We start from the raw sequence: 19,276 nt of genomic DNA, 5'->3' as shown, positions 1-19,276 counted from the left end.
TCATGGAATTTGACTTTATTTACTCATAGATTTTGGCATAGAATATGTAGTGATATTATTCAGTTTCATTTCTCGTAGTATTAACATGTGCTCTTTTTAGTATACAAATACCATAGTTGTGAATGAGTGTATATTCTCATTCAAGCCTTTACATATTTCTCTTGTATTTATTCTATCTTGAATTTCTCCTACAACACTCGGACATGAATATGGGATACGGGTTTGAAGTGATTGGTTGGACAAGCACCAAAAAAACATTTTTAATATAAAAGAAAAAATGTTAAATAATTGAAATATTTATCAGCGTCTTTAATGCTTAGGCACGTACTCGCAGCTGATACACAAAGAAAAGTCCAAGTAGCATAGGTCATATGTCATACAAGAACAATCCCAATAAAATTTAACTAAAGGAAATTAGAAAAACCAAAGGAGCACAAAAATTATGCAAATGGGGACCAGATAGTTAAGACAAACTGAACCGAATTAAGAGATGATCTACCTATTCTTTCAAACATAAGCACATGCAAATTGACAAGCTAAAACATTCTAGCATTCAGCCAATCTACAGTACATTACTACAAGTCTAACAAGCAATGCAGTCGGTGCCAAAAGGCTAATTTTAGAGGGAACATGACAGAGACCAAATCTTCCCAACTGGAAAAGGAACTATGAACCAACTGGTGTATTAAAATGGAAAATAATCTCACAAAATAACAACTTACAATCAGGAGACATATAACAATAGCTAGCTATTTTTCAGAACAATCACATAGGCTAAGGCAGCACAAGCAGGTATGAAACATCAGCGACCACCAAATCATTTAGGCTCCATTTGGATAAATGAATGGATTTGAAATCAAGTGATTTGAGTTTAACTAAAAGATCAGCAATTGGAGACAGATTTGGAAGTCCAAGGGACACAAAATTAGATGTACATGATACATTGTTTATCATATGCAACTTAATTTCTTGCCGGCATCAATTTCATCTATGCATATTGTTAAAATTCAAATCTAAGCGATAAAGTTTCAATCATACTCCTCAAATAATTAAAATTAAATCCATCCACTTAAAATCCTTCAATCCAAATGGAGATTAGGTACTTAAAAGAGGTCATAGCTCAAGCACTATGGTGGGAACCATTTGCCTCACGGTGAGCAATTGTAAGAACATAAAGATGGAAAATTAATTGTAAAGAGTCCCCTCCCAACACCACCAATATTACAAGAATCTCACTCAACCCATTACCCACATGAAAAATTGTCGAACTTCTAAAGTGCTTTTCCATTAAAGAATCCTTTCTAAAGGGTTGTGTACAATAGGAAAAGAACCTCATGGAATTCACCCATTAGTACTTTCCAATTTGACCAGTGAAAAACCACACCTCATGCTTTCAATCTAAAGATCCAATTTCCAAAGTCACATGGCAAAGTTTAATAATGAAAAATGCCCGACCAAGTATTTTAAAAAATTGACACTGTTCACAAAAGTAGGGGAGGCAGAATCAGCTCAAACATGAAGTACCTGTTTGCTTTACAAATGAGTGGAGTTTGGCAACATCATGTTCTGGTCAGATGACGCATGAACAAGAGAAGATGGAATTATCATTTTGTCACTTATTGTTATTTTTAAAAGCTTTGTGAAAATACCATTTTAATTGAATTCAGGACGAAATAAGAGAAGTGGGATATGAAAAATTATCAGAATTGATTTTTCAGTAAAAACACTTTTCACCAATTACATTGAATATTGCGGCAAACTCCAACATGCCACTGTGATATGATAACTCAAACAACCTTTTCAATGATGTATTCTCAATGGAAGACAATTTTACCAAAGAACAAAACCAACCACCTTTCTTCTGCTAAACAAAAATAATCTTCCTCAAATTCATAAGAAAAATAACTGGAATCTGCCATGACACAAAATCAAGTTAAGCAAATCCAAGCTTGATCTTTCTCTTGAAACACAAACCGCACTGGCACAGCACAAGGATGCCAAACATTTCTCCAAGCTTGAGCCACGCATAAGCACAACTCAAAGTATAGCTAGGCAAGCACCAAAGGGTCCAAAACAAAATAGTTTACATGATACGGTCTGTTTGCAACCATACCGCTTTTTGAAAGGGAAGGTAGGATGGATTACTAAACCACAATAACATACATGGTGAGCAAACCAAACACAATAAAATCTAAACCAACTTCCGCCCACCCCTTCCATCAAAGTAGTTCACCCAGTATCCAGACCTATTCCTATATCAATTCTTTGAATACCCACCTTAGCATTAAAATTTTGAGAAAACGTTAAAACACAAAACAATGTAGAAGGTGGCTCATGCATACAGTTTTGACTTACAGATCCACCAATATTCCCGACCAGAGAAAATTGAAAGCTCAATAACATTCTTGTCGCAAAAATAATTTTAAGGGACCAAATTTGAAGAGTCGAAAAGACAACAATTGTGAACTCACTTTGACGTGCTTGAAACTGCAGCTTTGTGCCCAAGAACATTAATAAGCACCTCAATTCCAGCCAACCGATGACATTTGTGCCGATGATGAACAGCTGCAGTAACTTTGTAATGCATTTCTACTATAAACTGCATTATCATTACAGCAGATTATTTGAGAAAATGCATAGCAGAAATTAGGAGCCTCGTAAAATGATGGGAAATGGAAAGAAAAAAAATTAAACAGCCAAGAATAAAAATATATAAATATTTAGAAGAAGCCATATCATACAAGAAAATGAATCTTACCATAAATACTCTATCTGGGCGGAAAATGTTAATCTTGTCAATGACACTGAAGCTCCTAGGACAGTCCTCGCTACAAATACATAATAAGAATATGTTAAACATAATGAAAAAAAAAAAAAAAAAAGTGCAATACAAATTAAAGGGTGAAGAGAAGGTATTTCACATCTGCAAGAATCCATCTACAACTGTTTGAATTGCATGCACAATGGCATCCCTAGAAAAGAAGGGAAGTGCAGGGTCTGACGCACAAGAAGAAAGAGACAGAATGTGGCTAACAATTGATACCTGCAGGCAAGAAATCCCGGAACTCAAATTTCAAAACCGAAACAACTATTTATTCAAGTTCACTTTATAAAAAAATATGACCATAGACCCAATTTTATATAAACTATGATTAACATCATAACAACTAATATGCTTTGTCAAAAGAAGAACCAAATTTGATCATTTCAGCAAAATGGACAGAAGTTTCTAATACTAGCCAAATATAGTACTCATATTAAAACAATCTCTTGCAGATCCATATTTCAGTCCCAAGAAGAAGAAGAAGAAGAAGAAAAAAAAAAAAAAAAAAAAGGAAAAAAAAAAAAGAAAAAGAAGTAAGTTTCTATATCCAAAGAAATATATTTTTCTCATGAAACATGAGAAAGTGGGAAAAATAAATATATTTTCATAAATAGAAATTTTTTTCCAATGAAAAAGAAAGTAAAAATTAAAATGCAAATGAGATCTACCAAAATGTTACAGCCATCTTTATATAACTGACTGCATGAAAACGAACAAATAACTTTAACAGCAAATCTAATCCATAACCATATCACAGTCAATATAGCAATCGCTTCACCACTCTTCCGAACATTCGTGAATCATGTCTTGATTTAAATTCTTATTGATTCTATATGTTTTATGTAACAACAAAATTCCATTTCTTGACCATGTTGTGATCTCCATCCTAAAGGAAGAAATATTCTCCTTTGTGTCCTAGAGGATTCAGTTCAGAGAAATTATATGGGAAAGATATAAAGCCTTAATGCTACATCTGTAAAGCCCCAATTTGCTCTCTGTCTTGATTTCCCTTTTACTTTATCATTTCTCTAACCCTAGCTTTTGACTTAAAACTTAACTAACATGAAATCAAAGAGGGGAGGGATAACAATCAAATTTTATTCAAATGAATAAAAGCATAGCCACTTTCAGAACTTTACTAAAATAATAGTATTTTTCTCTACTTTCAGGTTTTCAGTATTTTTGAACAACCTCCCTGTTTTACATCTCTATGTAAATCCAAAGATTACTATAAAGCTTTACAGAATCAAACCCTATTACGAATTGAGAAGGAGAATTTTCACCTTGTCAAATAACAACTCTAATGCAAGAAAACAAATGATAAGCAGGAAAATAAATATTTAAAAGTATTAACAAAAATATACAGAGAAATATACATAAGCACATAAAACGACCATGTCTAGGGGATCACTTCATCAGACATTCTACGTCCATGTTAATAGAAGACTTTTGTCCATATCTACAAATCATAGTTAACAAAATGCTAGTCGGTAGTAAGTTCACTATGTCAATTGTACCCTTTTAGAACATGATTTTTTTTTTTTTTTTTTCTCTCCAGAAAAACAAAAGTATTCTGACCCACAAACATATACAATTTTAATTATATACATCTACATGCATGTGCCGATAGCTATTGTATTTATATAGTACAAACATATACTTGTTGCTACTGTGACGTCCCACATCCTTTGGGAGAAGTTGTTAGAGACTTATATGTGTGGACATCCCTTAACCATGTAGAGGCGTTTTGAGGAAAACCATGGGCAACAAGAGAGTGTGCAAAGCGGACAATATCTACACGGGTTGGGGCAGGTCATGACAAAATGGTATCAGAGCCAATCCCTAGCCAAGCCCATGCGGGTCAGGCCAGCGAGGACGCTGGGTCCCAAGAGGGGGTGATTGTGACATTCCACGTGGTTGTTGTTGTTGGGGGGGGGGGGGGGGGGGGAGGGTGGGGGCGGCATGTAGAGGAAAACCTTAAGCACCGAGAGGAGAGAGTGTGCAAAGCGAACTATATCTACACGGTTTGGGCTGGTCATGACAGCTACAAGAATATCTAAACTCCAAACTACTATAACATGGTAAGACATACAAAACCTGCTGACAATTAATGCCACCACTCATTTTGTCATAAAACTAGATACCTTAAATGTTACTGCGAGAGACACACACACACACACACACACAGAGAGAGAGGGGTAAACCATTTGCTTCTTTATGAGTTTGTCTCTTTCATTCTCAGATATCTCAGCAGTTCTTAATATTGAACTCTGAAGTACCACTGCTCCTTTTTCCCACCCGGACTTCTTACTGCAATGCAAAGCCATGCAAACTGAAAAGATTGGCACAAAATGATTTTTAACCAGGACTGCCAAAGATTGACCAGCAACCTGAAAGTAAAAAAGCAGGTTTGGGAAATAAAAACACAAATACACAAGACAACAAACATAACATAAAATGACAAAAGAGTTGCAAGATAAACCAATGCAAGAAGTATTAACACAACATCCAATTCCTTATCCAATGGTAAAATATACACAACATAAACAAGTTAGCAAGTTGCCAGAGCTATCTTCAACTTCAATTTATTTTCTGCCGGTGGCAGAGAAGAAACAATAACAATTCTGATGAAATCTTTTCGCTATCTAGGCACCAAAAAGCAAAAACCAATCTTAAATCAAGTCAAAAGGCAAAATCAAGTCGATAACCATTTCAATGCAAATTTTAGCCATTCCCGCCAACATTTAGTAAATCATAAACAGAAAGAAACCAAGTTAACTCCTCCAACCTTAGCAACCCAGTTTAGGTTGGAGGTATCACCATGCAAAACTAGAGCTGGAAGAAGCCAATGGCAACAGTACTTCACAAAATTGTTAGGCTCCATATTCGAAACAAAAAGATCCCTTATCTGCAAAGAACAACAAATAAAATTATAAGCTGGAGTATGAAACTTCAGAAATTTCAGTCATATTCAGATACCTACAGGATGAGAGATGACCACATTACCTCAAGAAGTGAAACTAAGCTTACACCACAAGCAACCCAACAGAAGAGAATTGATCCAATGAGTTCCTCCAAGTACTGAAAAATAAAGAAAATTAAATAAATTAATTCTAGTTGGAATGAAGAAAATTGAAGCCAGTGAAATTAAGTAATCTGATTACAGACTACTTTTAGATGATTGTACTCCAAGACCAATGTGCATTAATTATTTCCAACTCATCATGGTCACTTATTCACTAAATCAAAGTAACAAGATGAGAAATATATTCTCACCTTTGACCTGGTAGTATACTTGAGTTGTCTTGACAGATTATCAAGTACAGCACTGACCAATTCCCTGGAGAAAAAGTATGGCTATTTTAAATAAACAAACCATGGCTAATAATAACAACAACAGACAGAAGAAATATTGTACCTCTGACAGGGATCTATTGCTGAAATCACACACATCATAAAAACAGCCTGCATGTGCCATTGGATATCACCACGAGAATATGACATACTAATTTAAATATCAAAACTCGAATAAAATTAAAGGAAAAGGTAAAGATATATAGGTGAAAGAAGATATATTGTATTATGAGAACCAGCAACACGAATGCAACCTAGATTAGAGACTAGTGAACTATTTGATTCTGGGACGGAGAAACAAGAACCAAAGAAAAAAATCCCACTAAATAAACGACCAAGATTTAAGAGCTCTTGAAAAAAACAAGTACAATACCATGGAAAAAAATATTAATAAATCAAGAGTGAAGCAACTTGTATGTTGCATACAGGCAAAATACTTCAGATGCCATGCCTTTTGACACATTACAAATTTCAGGCCTCTGTGGAGGTTTGGGGTGGAGAGGCATAGGCTTTGGAGGAGGTTTGTAGCAACTAGATATGGGGAGAGTAGAGGAGAGTGGAGTACTCTTGAGGTGCGTGGTCCAGGGGGTGTGGGCGTTTGGAAATTCATTCGGAAGGGGTGGGATGAGTTTTCCAAACATATTAGATTTCGACTCAGGGATGGTAGGAGGATCAGTTTCTGGGAGGACGTTTGGTGTGGGGATCGTTCTCTTGCTCTCACTTCCCCACGGCTCTTCAGCATTGCTACGGATAGGTAGGCCATGGTGGTCAACTGTTATCATCTTTATAGTGGGAGATCGTCTTGGGATGTTCGTTTCAAGAGGCACTTTCAGGATTGGGAAATTGAGGATGCCATTGGTTTTTTGGAGTTGTTGTATCGCCAGGAGATTACGGTTGGAGATTCTGATGGCTGGATTTGGGTCCCTACCTCTCAGGGTCGTTTCGATGCTTGGTCCTTCTTCAGGTGTCTCACAAAGAAGCCTAGAGATCCTTTCCCATAAAATACTGTTTGGCGTTCCAAGGCTCCTCTCAAGGTGGTATTTTTTGCTTGGACCTCTGTCTTGGGGAAGATTTTGACCCAAGATAATTTGAGGAGAAGGAATCAGGTGGTGGTCAACTATAGTTACATGTGCCTACGTGATGAGGAGACAGTGGATCACCTTTTTTTGCATTGCACCATGGCTAGGGATTGTTGGGATTTGATGCTTGGTTTGTTTGGGATTCAGTGGGTTATACCTAAATCCTCTATAAAGTTGATTCAGGCTTGGAGAGGTTGTACAGTGGGGGCACATATTCAGGATGCTTGGAGGGCTACGCCTCTGTGTGTTTGGTGGTGTATTTGGCTCGAGAGGAATAGGAGATATTTCGAAGGAAAGGAGATGCCTATTTCTATGCTTAAATTCTCTATTATTTCCACTCTTTTTGTTGGGCTTTAGGGAGAAATTATAGATCTTTAGACTTTAGAGGAGATTGTTGATTTTTTGGCCTTTTTGAAGGCTTAGAGGCCCTTTTTGGCCTTGTGTAATTCTCTTAGCTTTTGCTCCCCTTTTGAGCACTTTTATACAATTTTACTTATCAAAAAAAAAAAAAAAAGGACAAGAAAGGCTAACCCATTGACAAAAGAAAAAGTACAGAATAGCAACACAAAAACAGGTGGTGGAGCAGGGGGGGAGGCACAGAAAGCATTAATCTTTAGGAATTCTTAAAATATGTGTGATATTTCCAAATAAGAATTTGATTGCAGATATTTAACCACAAAGTTACAAAGTTTATAAAATATATAATACAGTTAGAAAACATATAGTTTGCAAATGAGTGAAGAAGAAATTTTAAAAAGGTAAGGATGCTAGTACTACATTTAGTATGCAAGAATGGGGTGTTCTGTTTAGTGTTCTGTTACACTCGTTTAAATGTTGGACTTGAATAATTTTTGCAGACATTTTCTCCCAGAGATTCTTGGCCTTGGATAGATGTATATACTAAACTAATTTTTTTTATAAATGAAACAATAGGACTTGAGAAAAATATAATACAATATCACATATAAATATTACTATATATTCATATAATAAAACTATACCATATGATCAATTTATAGAAATATTATCTTCTTTCATATAATATTATGTTATTTTAATATTACCTGATATCATTTTGTCATATAATATAACATTAAATAAAAGGAATGATCCAGCAATCAAGAACATCCTCTTAAGTTATTGATTATTATTTTATTAGCCTTTGCCTCATCTTCTGCCTAGTGTGGGTTTAGTGCTTGTTACTTTTTGGAGAACCAACGCTTAGTGTTGTATTTCATCTTTCTTGTCAAAGATGTTCAAATTTAACATTTAAAAAAAATAGTGTTATGATGTCAACTCCCAATGAAAATATACATACCTCCAGCTCTATCTTCTCGCTGAAAAATGCAAGATGCATGAGAGTAATAATAATGGTTTCCAATGTTGGACGGGGCTGAGGACCAATGGCTAGGACCTCCTTTGCTGTGACAGTTTTTCCTTTTGACGAAACAACCAACTTTGAACTGAAATTTGAACTGGAATAACAGACAAAAGGCTCAAGTATTTACTACTGAAAAACCATTTTCAATAAATAAGTATGAAAAGCATGTCAAGTATCACTCATGCTCACACAGAAAGCAATATAATGAAATTGATCCATCCCAAGCAAATAAGAATGTGGCATAATACTAGTTTAATAAATTTCAGTAAAGACAAATATGCTAAACGTTTGTACCTACTACCTTTTACTTTTTAGAACTGTAATATGTTCCCTTAGCAAACTGAAATTTTTTGGTTATATTGAAGGGCTTTCGCTTATTTTGATATTGTTTGTTGGAAGGTAAGCAACAGATTCACAAACCCAAATACAACACATTGGCCCATGTGGGGCTCAAACCGTTCATCTCCCCTTTCGAGAAGTGAGCTTATACCACCTGGGCCAATGGCCCGGTGGTTCATTTTGATATTGTAATTATAATATGAAGTATGAACAAGTATCCATAGCCATATTTTTCTCTTTTGATGTACTACAAGATAATCCTTTTTTACAACAATTAAAAAGTATAAAGCTGATATTAATTGCTAAATTATGCATTGTACGGATAGAGGGCTGCAAACCAGGTAGGTTGGTTCTGGTTGGATGTTCACTTGAGCTCAGCCAAAATATGTCATCCTTTGCCCTGGCCTAACTCAACCTAACAATCATTTAAAGTTGCCAACACAGCCTCAATTCAACTTCGATTTTTTAAGGCATACTCAGATGCAGGGCTAATCAGGTTTGTACAGATTGGTCAAATCAATTAAGTTGCAACGAACAATTTATGCAACTTCCTGACCAGCCACTTATATGTTTTATGTCATCTCATCTATGCTTAATATAGACACATGCATAATAGAGGTAGGGTTGTGACAGGACAGAGAAACAGCAAAACAGAATTGTCTAAGGTTTCGTACCCAATCTTTTCCAGTACATAATCAAATGTTTGGCTGAGATCAACCCAAAAACAAATCATTGGCCAATATAATGTGTGATTAGGTTACTTATCAACATTCATCAACACTTGTATTGTATGATAACAGTTCATAGTTAATATTTTAAATTTCCACTTATAAATCATTACACAATTGACTTGTAAGTTCATCAAATTTTCCACAAGTCTTTCAATGTCAGAACTCTTTGTTGATCTTCGCTTCTGTGCTGCCTCAAATTTTTGTGTACTGTACACAACAACACCACCAATTCATCAATTTTTAGGTTATAATTAAATATAAGAGAGTTTAACAGTATAGTTCCAACTACTCATATGCCAATTTGAACTTCCAAAATCTTTTTCCACTTCATTTGTGTTTCCAGAGCATCTCTATTACTGTTTGACAAAAGCCTACACCCCAAAACAACCATTGAACTATAGAATAACTGTAACAAAATTTTATAGAGGACTTCACATCCAAAATAGAATGTCACAATCAAAGATAGACGGCATCCAAAGTACGGAACGAATTTTGGTTACGGAACATTAAATGACAAGCAAGTGTCAAGATGAGGATAAAACCAATGGTAATAGGATGGCGAAATATATATATATATATATATATATATATATATCCTATCTTGGTTGATAAATTGTCAATTGATAGACTAGTGAAGCAGAGTAAAATTACAGATGTTGAGGTTGTATAAGGAAAAGTGGGTTATATAAGAAATTCGGAATCCATATAGAAACAAAGCAGAAATAAGAATCATTTTAAAATAAAAAAAGTACAGAGCTAGATGCACATGGGTCCCAAACAGGAACAAAATTAAAATGACAATTTTTTTTCCCAGCGAACAGAAATTCTCACATCTTAAATGGAACAAACATTTATTCAAGGTAGGAAAGGCCGTCTTCTGGAATTCAACTCACTTACTGGGCAAACTAATGTTAAAAGAGCTATATATCAACATCCAACAGTGACATAGAATGAGAATTAGAATATCAAAGTATAGAAAGTGAGACATGGAGATCAAAATAATAAGGTAAGGCCATGACCAAAAAAAAAGTACGTCACAATAATGGGGGTGCCAGATGCATAAAACTTATCCAACAAAATTGATGATACAAAGTTGATCAAATAAGGATTCTTCACACCCTACCATATATCCTGGAAGAGCTCATCATGCCCATCCCATGTTTGGAAAAGAACGCCAATCCATCTTGCCAGGGAAAGCCTAACTCGATAATCAGGATCCCGAAGCATCATGAGCAGCTTTTCAATCATGGTCTATTTAAAGGATATCACAGGAAAACATGTTACACAATGATTCAAAGCCATTAGATTAGGAATCAATTGAAGTAATTTAAAAAAAGGCAAACAAACATTAACAGAAACATAATATCCCACTTTTGGCCTTCTAAAATTACAGTCAGCTAGCCAAGTCATAAAAGTTATAATAGTAAGTCAAGAATACACAAATGCAAGAGAAACAAGACAAAGGACCCATCAACTCACAAAATTATATTCAGTTCAGGTGCTTAAATCTAGGAATATGCTGTCAGGTTAAGAGCATAATACTACGAATATCATCTTTGTTGCAATAATCACCTGACCAATTTGAGGTCTGAGTAATATGAGATTGCATATGCAATCAATCAACTTGGTGCGACCAAACCAATCAAAAAGATCATTTTCCACAACTCGGTTGACCAGATCGCCAAGAGATGTCAAACTCTGCAAATCAATTTCGAATAGTTAGTAATTGTCACATAAGAAGGTCTCTCTGTTAACATATTCATAAAACACAAATCCCCAGAAATAAATTTTCCTCTTTGTTTTCTACAATCTCGTCATGATTAAAACCAAATCACGTGTAACATACAATCAAAATAGAATTTTTGCTCTAAAAGCACTACAATGCAATCAGTAGATAATAAATAGGCACAAATAAGTAAAGATTTGATAGACGAAACGAAGATAAAGAGATTTAAAGTAGAAATTCTACCAAAGAAGATAGAAGCTCATGTAAAATGTTGTAGTCAAGAATAAGGAATGTCTCTACCTGCTCCTTGAAAGCCAACCAATGTTTGCACAGTGGCCCCGGAAACACATTGGTTCATGCATAAATGGTTTGCATCTAAACCAAATGGACTCTAATCAGGTTTCAAAAAGAACCATGGAGCTGAGAGAAAACCTCTATCAACTTTCTCCACTTAAGACAAGATGGAGTTAATTTCGAGGAAGATATAAAAGAACAACTGCCTCTTAAATAGCTATTCAATACATTCTTTAGTGTTTCTATAGCCCATCTTGCCACCTGTCTAGAGGACTAACTTAATCCGCGTATGATTCTTTTTAAAAGAAAAGCAATACACACCGCTTGATACCATTAGCTTTTTCATTTGACTCCTCCCAAGCAAGGGGATTGGATGATTGACCCAAAAATATCTCCCATCACTCGAGGACGTTGAGACTTGGGAGTGACAAACTAGGTACAAACTAACATATGGCATAATTTACATGAAATGGCTGCATCGCACACAAACAACAGATCAAGCTTTAACAACTGCACCAAGCAATGACCTCTATTACTTCTAATGTACATGTAAGAGAAATTAAATAGTTTGATCCTTACAACTTGCCTTTTTCTTCTTGTCCTTTTTTTTTCCCTTTGCTCGTGTGTGTGTGTGTGTGGTGGTGGTGGTGTGTGCGTGTGTGTGTGTGTGTGTGTGTGTGTGTGGGGGGGGGGGGGGGGGGGGGGGGGGGGGGGGTGTTGGGGGGCCGCTATCAGCCATTTGGAAACACTACCCCTGGTGATGCAACTAACCCCGACTGTTACATACTCAGATCAACCAGACTAGTTTTATCAAATAACAAAGAAAAACAAAGCCCAACCTGACCGTTACTCAGATCACCCCGACTAGATCAACCAGATTCAATCCATTTGATCGTCCTTTTAACCTGATTCAATCCATCTATTTCTACCAGGCTAGATCTCATTGATTTCAAGTCAGCACACTTGGTTTTCCGTTTCTTCTTTCTCCTTCCATCTGGTCTGACTAGCAAGTTTCCAGCCGATCAGTCCTTTCTGGCTAATATTTTTTGGTTCTCCGGTGGGTTGATTATTGTTAACTACCATCTAGTCCAAAAGATGGTATTTAACATAGTATCAGAGTAGGTTTATTATACCCTACTCTATACTCTACTCCTCTCGGATATTCAGATCAACTCGTTTTGGATCTTCGGATCAATACGTCTCAGATCTTTGGATCAACTCACCTCGTATCTTCGGATCAACTTGTCTTGGATCTCCAGATCAACTCATCTCAGACTCTCGACAACTTTATACTTAGTTTCAAGTTGGAAACTAGACTTCAATCTCCGTGTACCAACTTGAGGGGGGTGTTGGAGAATAATTAGAGGAGTGATTTAAGCCCGTAAATCACTCCTTAACAGAATGTTAACGTTGATACACTTGGGCAACAACTTGTTACCAATTTTGTATTTGACTTTATGTATAATTCCTTTATTATAAAATACTTGTAGAGCAAGAATTTTTTTTTTTTCTCTAACTACAAGTCTTCCCAAATTCACCTATAAATAGAGGTGGTTATTGTAAAGAAAATCAAGAGAGAAAGTAATGAAAGAGATGAAACCCTTTGGGCTTTGTGTGTCGTGGATGTAAGCCCTAGTGGTTGAACCACGTTATATTCTCGTGTTCTTCATGTTTTAATTTCTTTCTTCAAATTTTATATCTTTAAACAATTACGTATGGCATACAATTCGGACTTGTTCTCTTCCACGGCTTCCTTTTATTCTCCCATTACTTTGTTAAACTCAATGGACAGAATTACATATTGTAGGCTAAATTTGTTGAAATTTTTCTCAAAGCCAAATACCTTGATAGTCATCTGACTAAACCCAACCAAAGAGAACTAGTGCATCTTTTGATGCATGGGAAAAGGAGGATGCTCAGATCATCTCCTTGATGTTATCTAGTATTGGACCCCAAATCAGTTCAACATTACTTTATTTGTATACTGCCAATGAAATATGGGAGCGGTTGAAGCTTCTGGTACTAATAAAATCACCCGTGTATATGAGTTGTGTAAGCAGAACTTATTACTTAAGCCTTGAAGAGGGTAAAGAGAGTTTAGAAGAGTAATTTTAAAAAGTTATGGGTGTCTGTTAGGAGTTGAATATGTAGCAGCAAATTAATTCTGATGTTCGAAGTATGCCGCAACAATGCAAGGACTTCAATGTTGTTCAATTTCTTACAGTTTGTCCTTGGCGTATTGGCCTATTAGTGCATAGATTTTGGGTAATCCGAAACTTTCATCCCTTGCTGATGTGTTTTCCAGGCTTCAGCAAGCTACACTATCTAATGACACCTCAGATATGAATTGTGAGCAGAGTGGTGAACGGTCAGCTTGGGGGTAGGGGGGGGGCTCCACATGTGGTCGTCATGATGACGTGAATGTGGTTAGGGCTGTAATCTAGACGAGTAAAGGGCTGTTTGGGCTAGGCTCGGCTGTTAGAGCATGGTGTTTGAGCTTGGCCCAAGCTCACACCACAGTGTTTGAGATCAGCTCGAAGGCGTTCACGATCTAAATTACTCTACAAGAAAATATATATATATATGTGTGTGTGTGTGTGTGTGTGTGTGTGTGTGTGTGACACTATCATATACATACACATATATGTGTGTGTTGGGGTACAGAGATTTAGACAACACAACAATCTCAAAAAATAAATTATTACATAAATTTCTCAAAAATTTAGCTTTGCTGTTGATGTGTATTAACTTACAAGTGCATTCCCCTTTTGAACGCTTTCTAATACATTTTACTTATCAAAAAAAAAAATATTGTGGGTGGGTGTGAAATTGTTCTTATGCAATTCTTACTTCTTTTCTGCTGGAATTTGATTACAAAGAGAGACTGGTTTTAAACCTTTGGTTTAGAGAGACTGGAATCTTTCCTATTACATAGATTTGACGTCACAGACTAGCCAAATACTTACGGGAGGAAGAGGAATAGACTGGAGGAAGACGAGTAGAACCGTTGGCAAAACTCATCTGTGGCTAGGGTTGTGTGTGTGAGAGAAAGAGAAGGTAATAGGAAAGATTCCATCTATGTAGCTAGGATTGTGTATCAGTTTAGTAAGAAATCGTAATTGAGAAAGTCAAATAGGGTTTAGGGTGGGCTGAGTAGGAGATGGGCTTGGGTTCTGGGCCACTTAAATTAAAGAAACAATAAATATACACGTTATGTTGGTTGGGTTGGGGCGGGGTGCGTTGGGCTGGGGTTAGACTGCTTATAAGGCTTAATGGTTAATTAACTTTCTTTAAACATAGCCTAAATTATATTTTATATACTGTGAAATTTTGATGGGATCTTCATGGCAAACCATCTACTTATGCGAATCAAGTTTCCTCCAAGTATGATGTTTCTTCTTCGTAGACACCATCTTCTGGTTCTCGCCATGCCGCTAAATCTGATATGGTCACTCTCCCACGTGATGATGAGTGTGCTAAGATTCTGTCTCAACAGTGACATCTACTTCATCTTCCATGACTACTTTTGCCCAGTCAGGTACTGCATCACACATGTCTGTTGTCTTCAACTCATAGCCCTTGGATCATTGACTCTGGAGCATAAGATCATCTAACTGGATTTTTTTTTTTTTTTTTTAATAAGTAAAAATTTATAAAGAAAGCGCTCGGAAGGGGAGCAAAACCCAAAGACAAAAAAAAGACCAAAAAGCGCCTCAAGCCTTCAAAGAGGCCAAAAAAACAACAATCTCCTCTATAGATCTATAATCTCTCCCTGAAACCCAACAAAAAAGGGTGGAAATAATAGAAAACATAAGCATAGAAGAAGGCTTCTCCTTTCCATCAAAATAGCGCCGATTTCTCTCGAGCCAAATACACCACCAAATACAAAGAGGAGCAGCCCTCCAAGCATCCTGAATGAGAGCCCCCACTGAGAAACCTCTCTAAGCCTCAATCAACCCTCTAGAGGAGCGAGGCATGACCAAAGGGATCCCAAACAAACCAAGCAATAAATCCCAACAATCCCTAGCCATGTTGTAATGTAACAGAAGATGATCCACAGTCTCCTCATCGCTCCGACACAAATAACATCAATTAACCACCACCTGATTCCTTCTCCTCAAATTATCCTGAGTAAGAATCTTACCCAAGACAGAGGTCCAAGGAAAGAAGGCCACCTTGAGAGGAGCCTTAGACCGCCAAATAGACTTCCAAGGGAAAGGACCTCCAAAGCCAAGCAAAAGAGAGTTAGAATCCCAAAGCCAACAATCCGAATCCCCAACTGTAATCACCTGGCGGTACAACAAATCCAAAAAGCGAGTGACCTCCTCAATCTCCCAATCCTGAAAATGCCTCCTAAACTGAACATCCCAGTCAGTCTCTCAGTATCAAGATGATAACAGTCAACCACCATGGCCTGCCTATGAGAAGCAATCCTGGATGTTTCTCGTCATTTATCTGACTTTCATTCTGTAGCTCCTTCTCAGAGTGTTACTCTTACTAATGGTTCATCCACTAAGGTTTCAAGTTTGGGGACAACTCAACTTGGTGATTCCTTGTCTCTCATCCATTTTATATGTTCCTTAATTCCCCTTTAGTTTGATGTCTATTAGTAAGCTTGCTAAATCTCTCTAGTGCTCTGTTACATTTTATCCTACTTGTGTTTTGTAGGATCTCACGACAAAGAAGAAGATTGGTGCAGAGCATTAATCTCTTAGCTTATACAGCTTTGGTTTTGAGCCTATGGTCCTTCAGTCTTCTCCATCTCCATTCCAGTGGCTCTATCGTCTTGGTCACCCATCACTTCCTGATTTGCAGCGTCAAGTTCCTAGTCTTAGTCATTTAAAGTTTTTGTTATGTGAAGCTTGTCAGCTTAGTAAACATCGTCGTGTGTCTAGTCCGTTTCATTTGGTTCATTCAGATGTATTGGGTCCAATAAAGAATTATTCAATCAATAAATTTCACTATTTTGAGACATTTGTGGATGATTATTCTCTCATGACTTGGTTGTTCAGTTGTTCCTAATGAAAGATCGCTCTGAGTTATTCTTAACTCTGGACCAAAGTTATAATTTTATGTCTGATCCCACATATCACAGCACACCTTTCGCTCCCATTGAACCTAGCAATTGCAAAAAAAAACACAACACCAATAATCTTCACTTTCTCACTCAAGAAAAATCCTCAAAAAGAAGTTCGGAGAAGAGAAATAATATCACTTAGCACAAGCGTGTCCCCTTTTTTAACACTTGAAGGCACTTCACTAAATTATTTTCTTCTTCCTGAACATATTAGCAATGTATCATAAAACTTTGTATTCGAATCCAACCCAATTGAATGCAGCACTGAACCTAAAATCTTGGGTCCATATCACGTTCTAAAGAAAGGAAAATGTCCTAGCGAACTTGCTTAAAGAATTGGCAGCACAATTTGCATTTTTAGTAACTTTATGGATACTAGTCATTGATGGGAATGTGTCTCAAATTCCTACTCTTATTAGGTTTCTAGTTGTATTTTAGGACTATAAATAGGTACCTAGGTTATAGGTTGAGACTTGCAAGATTGAGAGAGATATAGTCTCATGAGAGAGTTGATTAGGCGTAGGAAAAACACCGGTGGCAATGGTGGCAAGGAGATAGGCTCGTGGAGTGTTACCATGTACACGGTGTAGGTATTCTATCGTCGTAATATCTCTTCACAAATCATAGTGGAATCTCTTCTCATCCGTAGATGTAGGCCAGTTTAAGCCGAATCACATTATATCTTTTGTTTGTGTGTGAATGCTTTATTGGATTTCATTGGATCTCAATGTTTGTGCGATTCCACTATCCCAACAGTTATTCATTGAGAGCCACCTCTCAAGTAATACCTAGTTTGAGCAGTTTAAAAGCATGCACATAAGTACAGACTGCTATGTCCTTGTAGTGCTTCATTGGGAACTGCATTTCCAAATATTAATTTTAAATGGCTTTGTCCTGGTTGGCATTTGATTAGTCTACCTCGGTCTCTCTCTTTCCCCCAATTTCCTTAGGACTCTGCTTCATCCTTTTCATATATACTTCCATTCAACATTTCAGCCCTTTTTCAGAAAATTTCACATTTTATCAAAAGCAAAGACGTAATAAATTGATGCCAAATTTTTAATTATATAGGGTGCACTAATTCATTTCTAAATAAAACCAAGACACCAGAAATACCTGTTCAGATACTATCCCCATTGAAGGTAGATCAACATTTTTATCCTTCCCAACATTTTCCAAGGAGATTAGGGTCCGTTGCAAAACACAAATAGCAGCTAGTATATTTAAATTCTGGAGTTTAAGGTTTGCTTGCATATCTACCATATCACTGATTGATATAACCTGCAAAAAACAAAAGACAAGTATTACTATGAATAATTAAACAAGGATACGGTGCAGAAGAACCTCAAGAAGTAGCATGTACTTTCTCATCTTCTTGTAAGTTTATGCAATCAGTACCAAATTAGTAAGATTACCAAGTCTCTAAACTTTTTTGGAGAGGACCAGTGAGGATGTTGACAGAGATTGAATACAATTTTCTCAAGCACCTAATCAAGAATAAAAGTGTTAAAAAATTAAATGTTTATATATATATATATATATATATATATATAATATGCGGGAATATCAGCTGACAAATAACAGTAAATCAGCCCATGACATACCCTTGGATCATTTTCTTTTTTCATTAGGTTGAACAAGATTTCCCATGTAACAACTGGTAGAACTGAGAAAGAACTTGAAATTAGAGATATAATGTCAAACTTCCACTTCATGGCAGAAACCGAAATGCTAGTAGAAATTTTTCCACTGACAGATAAAATATCAACATCTTTAGAATCCTCATTCACATCCAATTCCATGTCCATAATCATACTCTTACTGCTATTTAATGGATAAGAATTTCGAACAGAAGTGTCAGAAGAAGATAAGTCTGACAGGTCTATATCAGACTGAAGAGTCCTAGTGCAATCAGAACATTCTTCATATAGTTTTGAAAGACCCTTTAGAAGCCTTTCAATGGATTGAAGTATTGCTGTGTTGAGTATGACATCAACATTTTGGTCTCTCCATTTCTTGAAAAGAGGAGAGCAAACAAAACTTTCAAAAGAAGTTATGATGAAGCTCGTGCTATCAAAAATAGAGCCAGAGCCCAAACAACCACATCTCATATCTTTGTAACTTTTCTCAATGCCAGACATAGCACAATCCAACAATTTTAACAAGCAGTGGCCCATTTTGGTGAGGAATGATGAAGCTTCTTCTTCTACCCTGCAAAGTAACCAAAAGTATGTCAGAGACACACAAAAGCATATAGAATAAATGAGGAACTGGGAATCTTATGCCTACAATGACAGGGAATTGATTTCATTTTAAGAACTGTTACAGATGATAGAGTCACAATCTGCTCAGTCCCGCAACTTGGAATAAGTTCATTCATGTGAATCACAAGAAATGTTAAACTCAATGTGAGATTGTGACCCTAATCCAAATATATTATATGATAAACTTGAAGATTTCCACAGCTTAAA

At 36.4% G+C, this 19,276-nt stretch overlaps 1 protein-coding gene across 1 annotated transcript in view; it reads right to left on the bottom strand.

The window, feature by feature from the left end:
- Window positions 1–19,276, bottom strand: part of LOC132286027 (serine/threonine-protein kinase ATM) — a 108,480-nt gene that overhangs the window by 71,379 nt on the left and 17,825 nt on the right. Inside the window, exons 21-34 of the mRNA XM_059788281.1 lie at window positions 18,410–19,016; window positions 18,221–18,292; window positions 17,922–18,086; window positions 11,281–11,406; window positions 10,832–10,959; window positions 8,576–8,732; window positions 6,243–6,289; window positions 6,101–6,164; window positions 5,831–5,905; window positions 5,613–5,732; window positions 5,029–5,214; window positions 2,922–3,043; window positions 2,759–2,828; window positions 2,472–2,599 (exon numbers count right to left, since the gene is read on the bottom strand). Of these exons, the coding sequence (XP_059644264.1) occupies window positions 2,472–2,599; window positions 2,759–2,828; window positions 2,922–3,043; window positions 5,029–5,214; window positions 5,613–5,732; window positions 5,831–5,905; window positions 6,101–6,164; window positions 6,243–6,289; window positions 8,576–8,732; window positions 10,832–10,959; window positions 11,281–11,406; window positions 17,922–18,086; window positions 18,221–18,292; window positions 18,410–19,016 (2,067 nt within the window). The remainder of the gene's footprint in view (window positions 1–2,471; window positions 2,600–2,758; window positions 2,829–2,921; window positions 3,044–5,028; window positions 5,215–5,612; window positions 5,733–5,830; window positions 5,906–6,100; window positions 6,165–6,242; window positions 6,290–8,575; window positions 8,733–10,831; window positions 10,960–11,280; window positions 11,407–17,921; window positions 18,087–18,220; window positions 18,293–18,409; window positions 19,017–19,276) is intronic.

Source organism: Cornus florida, unplaced genomic scaffold (assembly GCF_030987335.1).
Source record: "Cornus florida cultivar Cherokee Brave unplaced genomic scaffold, ASM3098733v1 CherokeeBrave_3.0.0_Hap2_Chr11, whole genome shotgun sequence".
In the NCBI taxonomy this organism is placed as follows: domain Eukaryota; kingdom Viridiplantae; phylum Streptophyta; class Magnoliopsida; order Cornales; family Cornaceae; genus Cornus; species Cornus florida.
This window is presented reverse-complemented; position numbering and strand designations above follow the sequence as displayed.